The sequence below is a fragment of the Aythya ferina genome (assembly GCF_964211825.1).
Source record: "Aythya ferina genome assembly, chromosome: 12".
NCBI lineage: Eukaryota > Metazoa > Chordata > Aves > Anseriformes > Anatidae > Aythya > Aythya ferina.
The window spans coordinates 17,801,705-17,814,784 of record NC_140308.1 but is presented as its reverse complement, the minus strand read 5'-3'; the positions used below and the strand labels follow the sequence as shown (position 1 = coordinate 17,814,784).

General features: G+C 47.5%; 1 protein-coding gene across 1 annotated transcript in view; it reads left to right on the top strand.

Annotated features, from left to right (window-relative positions):
- The first annotated feature begins 5,685 nt into the window (after positions 1–5,685).
- Positions 5,686–13,080, top strand: part of TENT4B (terminal nucleotidyltransferase 4B) — a 38,855-nt gene continuing 31,460 nt past the window's right edge. Inside the window, exon 1 of the mRNA XM_084533345.1 lies at positions 5,686–6,374. Coding sequence (XP_084389471.1) covers positions 5,809–6,374 — 566 coding nt within the window. The 5' untranslated portion in view covers positions 5,686–5,808. The remainder of the gene's footprint in view (positions 6,375–13,080) is intronic.

Genomic DNA, 13,080 nt, shown 5'->3' with positions numbered 1-13,080 from the left:
GACATCTAGTTTTTGGCAAGATTCTGCTTGTGGTGTTAGCATGGAACGGCAAACACCAAATTTCACAGAATTTTCACAGAATTTTCTAGGTTGGAAGAGACCTCAAGGTCATCGAGTCCAACCTCCAACCTAACGCTAACAGCCCTCCACTAAACCATATCCCTAAGCTGTACATCTAAGCGTCTTTTGAAGACTTCCAGGGATAGTCTGCAGGGATAGTCTAACAAATTTACTCAGTTTGTTAGATATCAGTCTGTTAGTTTGGAAAGCAGGCTTTGGAACTGGCCAGAAAACTTGCAAATGGCTGATTTAAAAAAAAAAAATAAATCTGACATACTGTGTTTTGTCAAATGCAAGCAAGGGGGAGTGAAAACTGAGTTTTAAGCAGCTCCACAGCGTGAAATTCCTGTTACTGCTAGTACTTTTCAGAAGTTTGATTAAATGTGTGATGTGATGCCAGCTAAGCAAGTGTGCAAGTGAGTGTGCACAATTGGAAAGGCTCCAGAGCTCTTGGGCCTGGCTCTCAAAAGTCCGGGAGAAGTCCTGAGGAGATGGAGCTGTTGAAAAAGTTATCCTGTCATTCAGCAAGGGCAGCCAGTGACAAGGGCTGGAGTGTAACAGCTGAGGAAAGAGCAGTGAGGTGGATTAGGGCATAAGACTACACAGTGTGGATTTTAATCCCAATGTTAATAATACTTGCTGTTCACTGAGGTTAGTATAAGATTAGCCTGATTTAAAAAAAAAAAAAAAAAAAAAAGGGGGGGGGGTCAAAGCATTGAAAAGACTTCCATGGAGAAACTGAATACAATACTCCAGGTGTGATCTCATGAATGCTGAATAGAGGGAAGTAGTAGGTTCTCTTGACCATGCTCCTGCCAATGCAGTCCAGTATTTGATAGCGTGTGTTCCCTCCGAGGGTACGCTGCTGACTTCTCTTCAACTTGTTGTCCACCAGGACCCTGAGCTCCTTCTCTGGAACACTGCTCTCTGGTCGTTCAGTCAAGAGCCTGCTCTGTTTCATGGGATTGTTCTGTCCCAGGTGTCAGGGCTTCAGGTTTTGCATCAAGTAAGAGGTCAGAATCTGTTTCCAGGGGCCATTAGCACAATTAAGGGGGTGGGGGTGGTGTTCTCTTAAGGTACAAATATGAAAGTTGCAGATAAACGCAGCAACTGGAAAGCCTACTGTTTTAATATGATCTGTCAGACCCTATTTTTCTTCTTCAAATGAAAGTAAAGACTGTCATTTAGATCTTCAGCTCTCCTAGTAGTAGGAATTCTTGTTTTGTTTTTGTTTCTGGTATGCACTAATCAGTTAACTACCTTAGAAAATCTTGGGGGTTTTTTGTTCTTTTTTTTTTTTTTTTTTTTTTTCCATTATAAAATAGAGTCATAGTATAAACTGTATCACTTGTAGAAGTATATGATGTAGTGCTTTGATTTAGGGCTTAAAGTATTTTCTTCTATCTTCTGGTACGTATGCCATTTCTAAGCTAATAGCTGGAAGAGTAATGAGGACATAAAAAAAGCATTTTAGTTTCTTGTGAGTTTATACTAAAACTAATATAGAAAAGCTAAAATAATCCTTCACCTCGATTTCATCTGAGCAGGTTGAAGCACTTCAGTGGGCCTATTTGGCTGAGGGTATGGAAAAATTAGCAGGCTGGCTGTTCTGTCTACAGCTCTTCAGATACGTTTGGGTTGATAGAAGGAGAAGCTGTAGCTCTTAAGAGGGTTATCTGTTTTATTAGCTCATCACTAATTAAAGAAACTTTTATAGGTAATTTCTGAACATCCCATATTGTATAGTCTTATCAAAGTCTATTGCCCTTCTCAGTGATCCATAGCAAAATGGAGCCATCATATTCCTTTGGGGTTTCTGTGGTATTATGGTTATTAAAAATTAGCCAACTGCATATTTTGACATGCACGCTTTTGTTTCTTTTTTTTTTTAAATGAAGAAAATCTCACTATATCACCTGCTACTAACTTGGTGTAAGTTGCTCTTAGACTCTAATGGGTGGCTTGTGAGCGAACATGAGATAGTAATTTTGGATGCTAATGTAGGGGGCCTGTTCTACTTGTAAGGGATGAGATAGAAGAGAATAGGAAAAGTGTGGAAGACAACGAAATAGCAAGTTACGTGCGATGGGAGGAAGTGTCAGATCACGGCCTAAAAAGAGAAGAGAGATACAAGTACAGAAAAACTAAGCTGTATGATTTGGGCTATAAAAATTGTTCTAACACAGCTGAGGAATATTAAGGCATCAGAAAAGATAATGTGGCATAAGTTAACTGCTTGGTGGGCTCTTTTGACACTGATTTATTTAAGTAGTTTTAGGGTAAGTGTGAGATGAAGATAAGCTCCTTGACAACCTATAAAGACAAAGCCAGCTCTCTGATACACTTTGAAGGTGGAGGATACTGGCCTGATCCAGACAGTGAGCAGCATAAGTAAACAGATGCTAAATAGATGAAAGTGATCTTCATCAGTTCATGTAATCACACAGATAAAACTGGTATCAAAACAGGTATCTTAAGCTGAATTGGTTTGTTTATCCTGGTCCCTAAAGCATCATCTGTCTGTGCTTCCATTTAAAACCTGTGGTTCTTTCAAAGTATGGACTGCTGCTTTGTCTCCCTGTCTGACACCTAGCACAACAGAATCTGCCTCTGGAGAGAGATTTCGTGCCTTAGTAAGTGCTGAATTAGGTCAGTCTATGGTGTTAAGTATGATTGGAAAGGAAGAGGGGCTGTCTGCTTTCCCTTGCTGTTCAGAAGCAGTGGGACAGGTGGCACTCGCTGCTGCTTTGGCCTCTTTGCAGTCTGCAAAAAGTTGAATCTCCATCTGTGTAGATCAGGAGTTATCTTTGCTGTGTGGTTTTATTTTTACCCTGTATGCAAAGAAACGAGATAAGATTTAAATAAGCATTTGTTGTGAAGTACTTTTTATACGTCATGCCTTGGCATTCAGATGTTCTGCGTTGGGGGTATTTTTTTTGCATTATGTTTTATTTTAAAGATCCTCTCTGTAGGGGAACAAGAATAAGTTTAGCCAGTACTATCTGGCTTGGTTTTACATTTGTATTTTGAGTGAGGGGAAAAAAAAATAATCAGAGCACAGTAAAATTATAAAATGAAAACTGTAATGTGAGAACGAATTAATTTGAAATCACTTTGTAGTTTAAGTACAATAAATGAAACACATATCTTGTGGAATATTAACATATACCAACCAACCAAAAATGCTTAGAAACTGAAGTTCTGTTTCCTTAATGAGTAATTTTCAGTAAAAGCATTCCCAGAGGACTGGAAAGAAACATCTAGCCTTACATTTGCTGCTGCAAATTCAAATTCAGGCAATGGTAATTGTAATTGAAAATAATATAATGATTCTTTTCTGGCACAGATGAATTGAGTAAACAATCTAAATATAGTTGCACTGGACATGCTGTTAAGATATAATACGCTAAAATAATTGGCAGAAAATAAAAACTCTGACAGTCACAGCAGATTAAGGAACCTGAAGTTTATCCACAAGGGCTGAAACATGGTGGGCCTTTCTGTCTGAAGAAGCTTTTACCGAGCAATGTGGAGTTTTTTTGTCTATCCTCCAGATAAATTCAAACTGTTTAACTTCTGTACTTTCCAGGAAAAACAGCATGTATTTAAATCACTTTGCTCTAACTTCATTTTGTTTCTGTATTATTTTCCTAAGCTCCTCGCTTCTGTGAGAGGCAGCGTGTCAGACATAATTCAGTGACCACATAAAAACATAGTTTGAGAATTGTACACAAAAGATATGGTAAGATGTTTGTCTTTTTTCTGCCAAATCTGGGTGTCTTTGTATTACTGCTATATTAAGGACTTAAATCAAAATGCCTGTGAGCTGGAACAAGGTATCGTCGCAATAATCTGTGTGCTGTTAGAACTATTGTGGCTGCTGTGTGGTCGTCTTGACACGCGGGAGGGTCTTAATGCAGCCCTGGCACTGCCAGGTGCTGTGAGTCATGGCCATGTAAATGCCTTTACCACTTCTAGAGATGCATTGGGATTTCAGTATACATTCTCTAGGCTTTGTGTTCCTTTTTTTAACAAAAATCTCAGCTGGGATTCTTTGTTTTCGTTCCCTTCTGATGTGAATTTTTTGAACTTTTAAGGAAAATTGCATTGGCCTTTTCCCTCCCCCCTCACTGCTTGTTAGAGAGTGAAGGGCACTTCCAGAATTTGACTGAAGAATGGCTGACTCAGCTAGAAAATGCATGATGTTTCTAAATAGCCTTTTCTGAGGAATTGCCTCTCTTTAGTAAGTTGAAGTTCAAAGTCATGACTTAAAAATCATGTTGACCACATTCAAGTATGGTGCTCTTTTTTGCCTTTTTTTCTAATATCCTCTCAGTTCACCCCCTAATCTAATGTAGTATCACACTGTTTTTTTTAAGACCAGATTTTTTTTTGTTACTGTTATCTCTGTAAGGATAATATGGATTTTTATTAGTCGTTTGTTCCCCTTCTTCTGTGGTGTTTAAAAAAGAAAGTTGATGACTCGAAGTTTGGCAGTTTATGTATCTTTGTAAAAGGAACATGAGGCTAATAATTTTTGATATTCTTCAGTTATTCTGGCAGTTACAAGCATGTGCATTATGGAAAGTAGTTATTCAGGACAGTTCTCCCACTTAGGAGCTTTTACTCCAGTTTCCACTTGGCTTTGGATGGTAGTTTTCAGGTGACTTTCAAAGCAATTAACCAAATCTGCCACATCAAAGACAGAATTTCACCCAACACATTCTCACTGTAGTTGAGTTTTATTTCAGCCATACCTCTCAGGTACCTTAAGACAAAACCCCTCCTCGTCCTGCTCTTGGATGTTGGGGGACAGCAGCGTGAAGCCGTAACTCCAGTCTGTGTGTGTCAGCAGGACTTGCTGCGAGCATTTCTTTGCACACTTTCCATGTCGTGGGATACTGGGAATTGAAATGCATCGTGTTAATCGCAAAGCATCTCCATGCTCCATCTACCTACAGAGAAATCTTGTCCCACACAGTCCTGAAACTACACAGAGAAGCATCAGGACGTCCCTGCTTACTGCCTGATCTGATATTGAAGATGGTTTAGGGCTGTAGTATGCAACTACTCAAAATAAAGTTGGCGCTGCCCACACGTCCTACAGCTACATCTCGCTGCCTGTGTAAGGCGTTTTCCCAGCTGCAGCAGCGCTGGCGCTACCCGTGTGGCACGGAGGCTGGCACCGAGGCTCCCCCTTGGCTCCTCGGGGAGCCCCTCGGCCGCCCGCCGTCACAGAGGGGCTGGGGGGGGGCACCCGTTGGGGAACGGCCGCCCGCGGCTGAGGGGCGCGGGGCTGGCCCCGCGGCGGCTCCTCGGGGCCGGGCGGCCGCTGCCGCCCCCTGCCGCCCAGCGGGGCCTCCCCGGGCAGCCCTCGGTGCGCTCAGCGCCGCTCAGCGCCGGGGGCGGCCGTATCCTGAGGGGGGCCGGGGGCGTTTGTTACGCCGGGCCCGGCCGTGTGAGTGTGCCCGTGTGTGTGAGTGTGCCCGTGTGTGTGAGTGTGAGTGTGCCCGTGTGTGTGTGTGTGTGTGTGTGTGTGTGCGTGTGCCGGCCCGGCCGGGCCCCGCCTCGCCGCGCTCGCCAGGAGGGGCGGGGGCTGTGGAGCGACGGCAGCGATCAGGCAGGCGCGGAGCTGCCCTTCCATAGGAGCCGCCATTAGCGCTGGGACCCGCTGACAGGGTCTCGGCGGCGGCGGCCGGCGCGGCGCGGCGCGGGGAGCGGAGGCAGCCGGGGTGGGGTCCCCGTTTGATGGATCCCCGGATCGCCTGGTTCCAGCCAGAGCAGCTCGGCCCCTCGAACCGCCTGTGGATGCAGATCTGGGAGACCACGCAGGGGGTCCGCAACCTCTACTTCCAGCAGCAGCAGCAGCAGGAGCAGCAGCAGCAGCAGCAGCAGCAGCAGAGCGCCCCCGCCGGGGCCGGCCCGGCCTCCCCGCCCGGCATGTACCGCGCCCCCCGCGCCGACCCCCAGCCCGACTTCCTGCCGCTCGAGAGCGCCAACAACCAGCACAACCGCAGCCTCCGCCAGGCCTCGCCGCCCCCGGGGGCCGCCGCCGCCTGGGCCCGGCCCGCCCGGGGGGTGCCGCCCGCCGCCGCCGCCGCCGCCGCGGCCGCCGCCGCCAGCAACAAGAGGAAGCGCGACAACAAGGCCAGCACCTTCGGCCTCAACTACAGCCTGCTGCTGGGCGCCCCCGCGCAGGGCCGGGCCCCCGCCCTGGGCGACGGGCCGGCGGGCAGGGCCCAGGCCGGCCTGGCCGAGCCGCCCTACACCGGCACCCCCTGGAAGAAGCGCAACTACAGCCAGGGCGTCGTGGGGTGAGCGGGGCGCGGGAGGAGGAGGGGGAGGAGGAGGAGGAGGAGGCCCGGGGCCGGCGGGGGGCGCTGGGCCGCGGCACCTGAGGCGGGCGGCGGGGCCCAGGCAGGCGCAGGCCCCGCGGGCGGCGCAGGGCAGGGCAGGGCCGGGCACGGGCGGTGCGGGAGCGGGCGGCGGGGCCTGGTGCGGCAGGTGCCGGAGCGGGGCGGGGCGGGACGGGACGGGACGGGCAGGGGGCAGCGCCTGGTGCCGGGGGGTGCCCGGGTGCGGCCCCCCGGCTGTCCCCGCACGCGGTGCGCAGCCCCCTCCGCGCCGTGCCCCTGCTGCGGGGAGGGCCGGGGCCGGGAGCTGCCCGCAGCGCGGCGGGGGCACGGCGCTGTCAGCCGCTGTTCTGCCCGTGTGGCCGTGCCGCACGCCCCTGCGGCTCGGAGCTCCCCTGGAAGAAGCGCCCAGCAGGGCTGTGAGTTGAGGAGGAGCCGCTCAGTGAGCGCACACACCGGGCGGTTACGCAGGGAGCGCGTTTTCTAGAGCCGTGACAGAAGAGGCAGGCGCACGTGCTGGCACCTGTGCTCAGCTGGGAGCCTGTGTGCGCGCACAGGGCGTTACGGGTTGCGGTGTGGGGTTATTAATGGCTTTCATGGAGCGCTGACTATGGAATGCGTGTGCTGATCTGAGTGTCTTGGCCATGCTGGTTTTGCGTTAGCTTAGGTCTCATCAGTTGGCGTTGTGCGAGCCCACAGAGATCGAGGGCAGGCAAACACGTCTCTTCTGTCCCGTCTACCCGAAAACCGTTCTGAGCTCCTCCTCCCCCATTTTGTAAATGTGAGGATGGCTTTGGGTACAGGTGATTCCTTGGATAAAATGCCACTGACAACTTCTGTAGCCTTTTTATGTTTTATTTATCTTTTTATTGCGTTCGTGCTTTTCAAAATATAACCTTTGTCTTTGACCCATAGCTTAGCCCTCCTCCCCCCGGCAGGAGCATGTTGACGTGTATTTGACTTGTTAAGTATGGATTTCTGCTGTGGCATGTGCAGGTGTAGTACCCTTTCCAATCCTTCTCCTTTACAAAAACGTCTGGCTTCGTTCCAGGGTTCGGATGGCTGAGGTGTATGGTGACAGCAGGAGGCCACGAAGAGCTCATTTTAGAAATCAGTAATGATTTGGGTGCGTCGCTTTCTGTGTGCCCAGCTTGCACCTAAAGGTCCTTCTGCCACCTCCCACCAGAAAGCATTGACCTCGTGCCTTCTGAAAACTGCAGTTCTGTAAGATCTGTCAGAATGAATATTCAAAGTTGCTGGTTGTTTTGGAAGGCGAGCTCTTATAGCCTCGGGCTCCCTACTTTCTTGCCAGCTCCTATGTTACCTTTACTGCTGGGGTTATAATAATTCATAAAATGACATTGCAGAAGTGTGCTGTTTTAACTTCTGTAGTCACTGTACGCTGGAGCCTTCCATGACTTCCTTCACAAGACTTAAAAGCAGCGTGTTCAAAGCATACTAAATACCATGTGTTATTTTTTGTAAGTTAGTTTTTGGACTCTGTCTGTCTTCTAGCTTGTCATTTATTTACTTGAAGGTTGAGGATCGTTTTTAGAAGCGCCATTCTCTCTTGTAAACTGTAAACCTTTTCTCGGCATTGGAGATGCAGGGTAGGAAAAGGGGGTGAGCTTCCTCAAGAGATATAAACTAATAATTGTACGTAAGAATTCAAGACGATGGCTGTCACAACAGCAGAATTTTGTTTGAACGAGTTTCAAAAGCCAAATGGATGTACTGTGTGTATTTTTTTTTTCCTCTTAGTATTTAAAATCATTCAAATACATCGGCCTGTCCTAGGTTTGGCTGTCAAATTTGTGGCATATATTTACATGATGCCCAGATTTTCTCTTAGCTATTTCCTTTGTTCGTAGCGGGGTAAGGTAGAGTGTCTCTAAGATGTGCCCCTGAATTCCGTTTTCAAAGTGATGGAAGTAAGTGGCATTTGCTTTTTAAATGCTACTTATTCCTAAGGTATTAAGAGGCTATTAGCTAACAAGTCTTAATGAAAAATAGTGAAAACAAGTATTAAAAGGAGCTGTAGCCTCTCAGGAAAGCACGGAAAACCCTCAGATTTTCTGCAGATTGTTCTGTGACTGGCTGGCTGCTGGCGAGGCGTGGCGAAGCCTGCAGAGCTGCTTGGGTTGTGCTGAGCTGCTCCCATCCCTGTCATACATGGTTCTTTTTAATAGCTGCAGTCTTGGGGCTGAGATCACCACGTATGGTGAGGATGGACAGAGAGGTTCATAACCTAGCAAATGAGGCCGTGGCTGAAATATGTGTTTTAAATTCCTTTTTTCCGAGATGGGCTCCTGCGTTTGTGTTGGCAATGCCTGGCAGCTGATAGGAGAGGAAAAGATACTGGAGCTCTGTTACAGGCACTACTTCTGTGTTAACAGGTATCTTTTTCTCCTCCCTAAATTGTTCCAATGCAAGTGGTAAATGTAATAAAGGCTTGACGCTTTCCCCTACCTACCATCCTATAACTGTTTTCAGCTGATGGCTTTAAATTCAGAGTCTCCTGAACGCTGCCGTGTTGTTGAACTGTCCCCTTTTCAGAAAGCTTAGGCCTGACTTGACAGCAAGCACAGTTGAAAGCTGACATGTGGAATTCACGTTTCCAGTGCAGGGATGTCACTTGCGTGTACAGCTGTGTGAAACCAGCTCTGAATACACAATTACATTGATCAGCTGTCTGGAAAAACAGTCCAATAATTCTTAGCTAGTGGGGCAGTTTGTGTAAACACCTAACAGCCTGTAACTAGTTTGCTGCTAGGCTGTCCAGGTAAATGTTTGAGTCTTCTCAGTTTTTTGATTTTTGAGATACAGTATTTTCTTGGTTTGCTCTATCTGTACGTAAGGTGATATCCATATCATTCAGAAATAAGCTTCAAGTGTGTTGTTCTGATTTCAGGGTGGGTTTCTTACAAAGCCCGCACAGTGTTTGTGAACGTGCCTCAGTACCGGGATGCTGGCTGCCTTCAACATGTGGCCGGTTTTGGCAGAGTTAATGGTGCTGTTGTACACATTGTATTTGGGCGTATCTGTAATATTTCTCCTTAATCTGTTTTCAGACTTGTAGTTCTGTGAATAATGTAGATGTTCACATTACACATGATCTTCTTTCCTTAGTTCTGGCACTCCTACCGTTGTGAGGTCCGAAATCCCGCTGTAAACGAATTGTCCAGTGCTGCCCGTGATTGCTTTGCACTGGTCACATTCAGGCCGTGTGTCTTACATCCTCCATGGGCTTTGTCAGCAGGCAGTAGTGCTAAAAAGAACAAACAGCACAGGGAATGAACCTAAAGTCGTGCAGGATCCGTATGATGTTTCTGGTGACAAACATACCTCTGAGGACTGTAATTGAATTTACCTGGATGTGGTACTCTGGGCAGCATCACTCAGGGATGCAGGATTTGTGCTTTGGGGTTTGTGGAGGGTTTTCTCGTCATTCCCTCCCTTCCCAGGGCAATAGTCAACTGTCAGCACTGTGCCACAGTTCCAAGGGCACAACAAGTGGCTGGGGTACAGAGACAGGTGCCTGACCGCTTTTGCCAAGCGTAGGCTGAAGCCTGAACTGCAACAAAACAGCAAAAATAAAGACCAGCGCTTCAGTTTGGTCCATCTCCTCATGTGTTTCTCTGATGCTTGCACTGAAGGGAAGAGTTGGTAAGCAGCTCCCAGGTAGGAGACGTGGATTTGGGAACTTTGTAGGAAGCTGGATAATTTTGACCAGAGTCTTCTTTCAAGTAGAAAGGCCCTGATTCATGTATGAGTTTAGGAGGGAAAAGGCCATGTGCACAGCTGAGGAAGAACCTGGGTTAAACAGAAGACAAAGTGTTTTGAAATGCTGAACTCACGGCGCTTTGAAGTGCTGGTGGAGACTTTGACACAGAGGGAGAGCCTCCCGTGACCCCGCTGGAGGTGGGTGCCGGTGCGGGCTCAGCCTTGCGAATTGGTCGGCACGGCGTGGGGGTTCCCTGCTGCCCTCCTGGATTACAAGGGTACCGTGAAATAAAACCAGGACTGCTTCGGTATTTAAAGCCGCATGTGCTTACTGGAGAAGTTGTAGTGGGATTTTTTTCATGTGAAGTATGCCAGCTTTTCATGTCTTGTAGTCGCTTTTTTGGAAGAAGCTGAGTGTGCTAAGGCAGCCGCAAGCTCATGCTCATTGAGCTTTGAGCTGACCAGAAGGCATGTAGCCACACTGCTGCAGCAGTTGGTCTGAGATAACGTGCCCTGTGTCTCTTCAGGTCTTACTCGTGCGGGCCCTTGCTTGGTATCAGGCACAGCAGCATGATTTCCACAGGGGCTGGAGCAGGAAGAGAAAGCTGTGTGTGAGTACCTGCAGCAAAATGTCTAGCCGGGCTGAATGCCTGACTGGGGGAGGGAACTGTGATAAAATCCTAATCAGCCGTGCTGGTTTTCATCATGTACTCCCAGCAGTTCAGATCAAATGCATGGGTGGCACTTGCTTTGCTCTTGCAGTAGCTCGATACCTACAAGTGCTTCAGGTAAATAAAGCACACGCTTGTCAGACGCGGAGCATCTGTGCGACTGCTGCTGAGGCAGCAGCGAGGGGTGCGTGCGGCTCTTCCAGCACTTTGTCACTTAGAGGATCGCATGCGTTTGGGATCTAATGAAGAAGTGGATGTCAAAACATCAGCTGCAGTCGAATTCACCACATACAGCATGCATAGAAATCAACTACTTGGGAAACGTTCACAGGTGGCAGTCTGCCTGCTCCCTGGAGGTGTCTCAGAACGGTACTGGCCCTTGGCTCCGTACCCCTGTAAGTGTTCAGGTACACTGCAGGGCCGTGAGTCCAGTGCGAATCATTTTCTTCTGCCTCTCTGGTAGGAGTCCCAATCACTCCTGGTCTTGTCCCGTGCTGTGACCCAGGGCCCTGGCAGGACCCTTGTGACAGCTCCTGCAGTACTTGAAGGCGGGCGTCGGGGTTTTATGGACGCAAAGTCAGCTGTTAGCCCACGGCCTCCAGCAGTGGCAGCCTGTTGTTACCCTCTTGGAGGGTCTGGGAGAGAGAAGCAGGCTTCCTAGGAGATGAAACTGTTAGACTAGAGGCAGTTTGAGGAAACCTGTAGGAAACATACTGTAAATATTATATAACAGTATTGTTTGAGCTTGCAGAACCTTGGGACGGGGCCAAAATTTCAGCAAGTCTTGTTTAAACAGTTTAAAGAGGACTTCAGAGGCCTGCTGGTTTCCACACATGCAGGGAAAGAGTATTTAAACGTATTTTTGTGGGCTGTTTTGTTTGCTCCGATTCTTATATTCCGTTTATGACTTGGGCACCTATTTACCTTGGAGCGGCTATATAAGGAACAGAAGTTTGGTGGACTTTTTTGGTGGACGGGGATGTCTATATTAAGTAATAGGAAGAGCATGTCGTGCCCTCTTGAGTGTTTGCTGGTTCCCAAGAGCTGATACGTGCTCTCCGTAGCAGTGTGCAGTTGGAGAAAGGGGACCTGCTCACCCCAAATCCTTATCAGTATCACATTAAACTGTGTTGGGGTTACAGCTCTTACTTTTTAATCGGCAAGCTGTTAGCTTGAGGTCAGCTTTAGGAAGCACGGGATTGTGTTGCTGGTCCTTGCCCTGTATCACAGAAGCATGTTGTTGTCTTTTCCTCTGCTTTGTTGTTTTTTAACCATCTTGCTGTTACACTTTGTTCCAGGGTAGCTTGTACTCACTTATTTCAGGTTGGAGAGTAAGATCTGTTTTTTACTTTGGGAGTTCTTAAAACTTTGAAATGCAGTCTGGGAGGCTGTATACATAACATTACAATCTCAGTAGGTAATAATGTAATATTTCATATTTCTTCTTCATGACCTCATAATTTGGTGATTCTGAGTGCATCTCTGAATATAGAGCGTGTTCTCCAAAATGACAGATATGCCAGAATACAGAGGTGACACCGTTATGTATTGAGGTGTTTGCGTGCTGGTACTGATACTGCTACGTAACCTGCAAACCTCTCAGAGAGAGAAGTGTTTCTGAAGAAAACAAAGTGAAAATCTTGCATAATACATGTTATAAGCAAACAAACACTACCGCTGTTCTTAGCGAGCAGTTTGCATGCTAATTCATTAGTCGAACATGCTGTGAGCTCGTAATTTCTGAAATTACGACTTCATTCCTTTGAATTACCCTTGTGGATGAACTGCCAAAGAGTGCTCAAGATATTGGTCGCACTTGTGTATTGCTTTCTGTCCTTTCATCTAGAAATTGGGGCTAAACAAAGTATTGCTATAAGCAATTAAAAGCGTAAAAGCTAGGAAGCTGGCTGCTGGCTTCAGATATTCTTCCTAGGGTACAGGTAGCTTTAAAGAAGAAGTAATTTGAACTTTAATCATTTTGAAACTTTAACCTACAACAGATAACACAGCAGGATTTTTTTTTCCTGGAATATGAACTTCGGATGTCAAAGCAAGGCAGGCTGGATCGAGGCAACACGGCTCATGTTTGTAAGGTGGCCCGAAACCTCTTCTGCGGAATCTCTGGAGCCTGTTTACCTAATACCAATTAACATATTAGTGCTGCTGTGTTCAGCACCCTTCTGAAGTCAGCTGTCCCTGATGGCTGTTGCTCCGACCTGTGGAGCAACGTCACAAAACCTGGGTGAGACCGGGTACCTGAGGGGTGCTGCAGC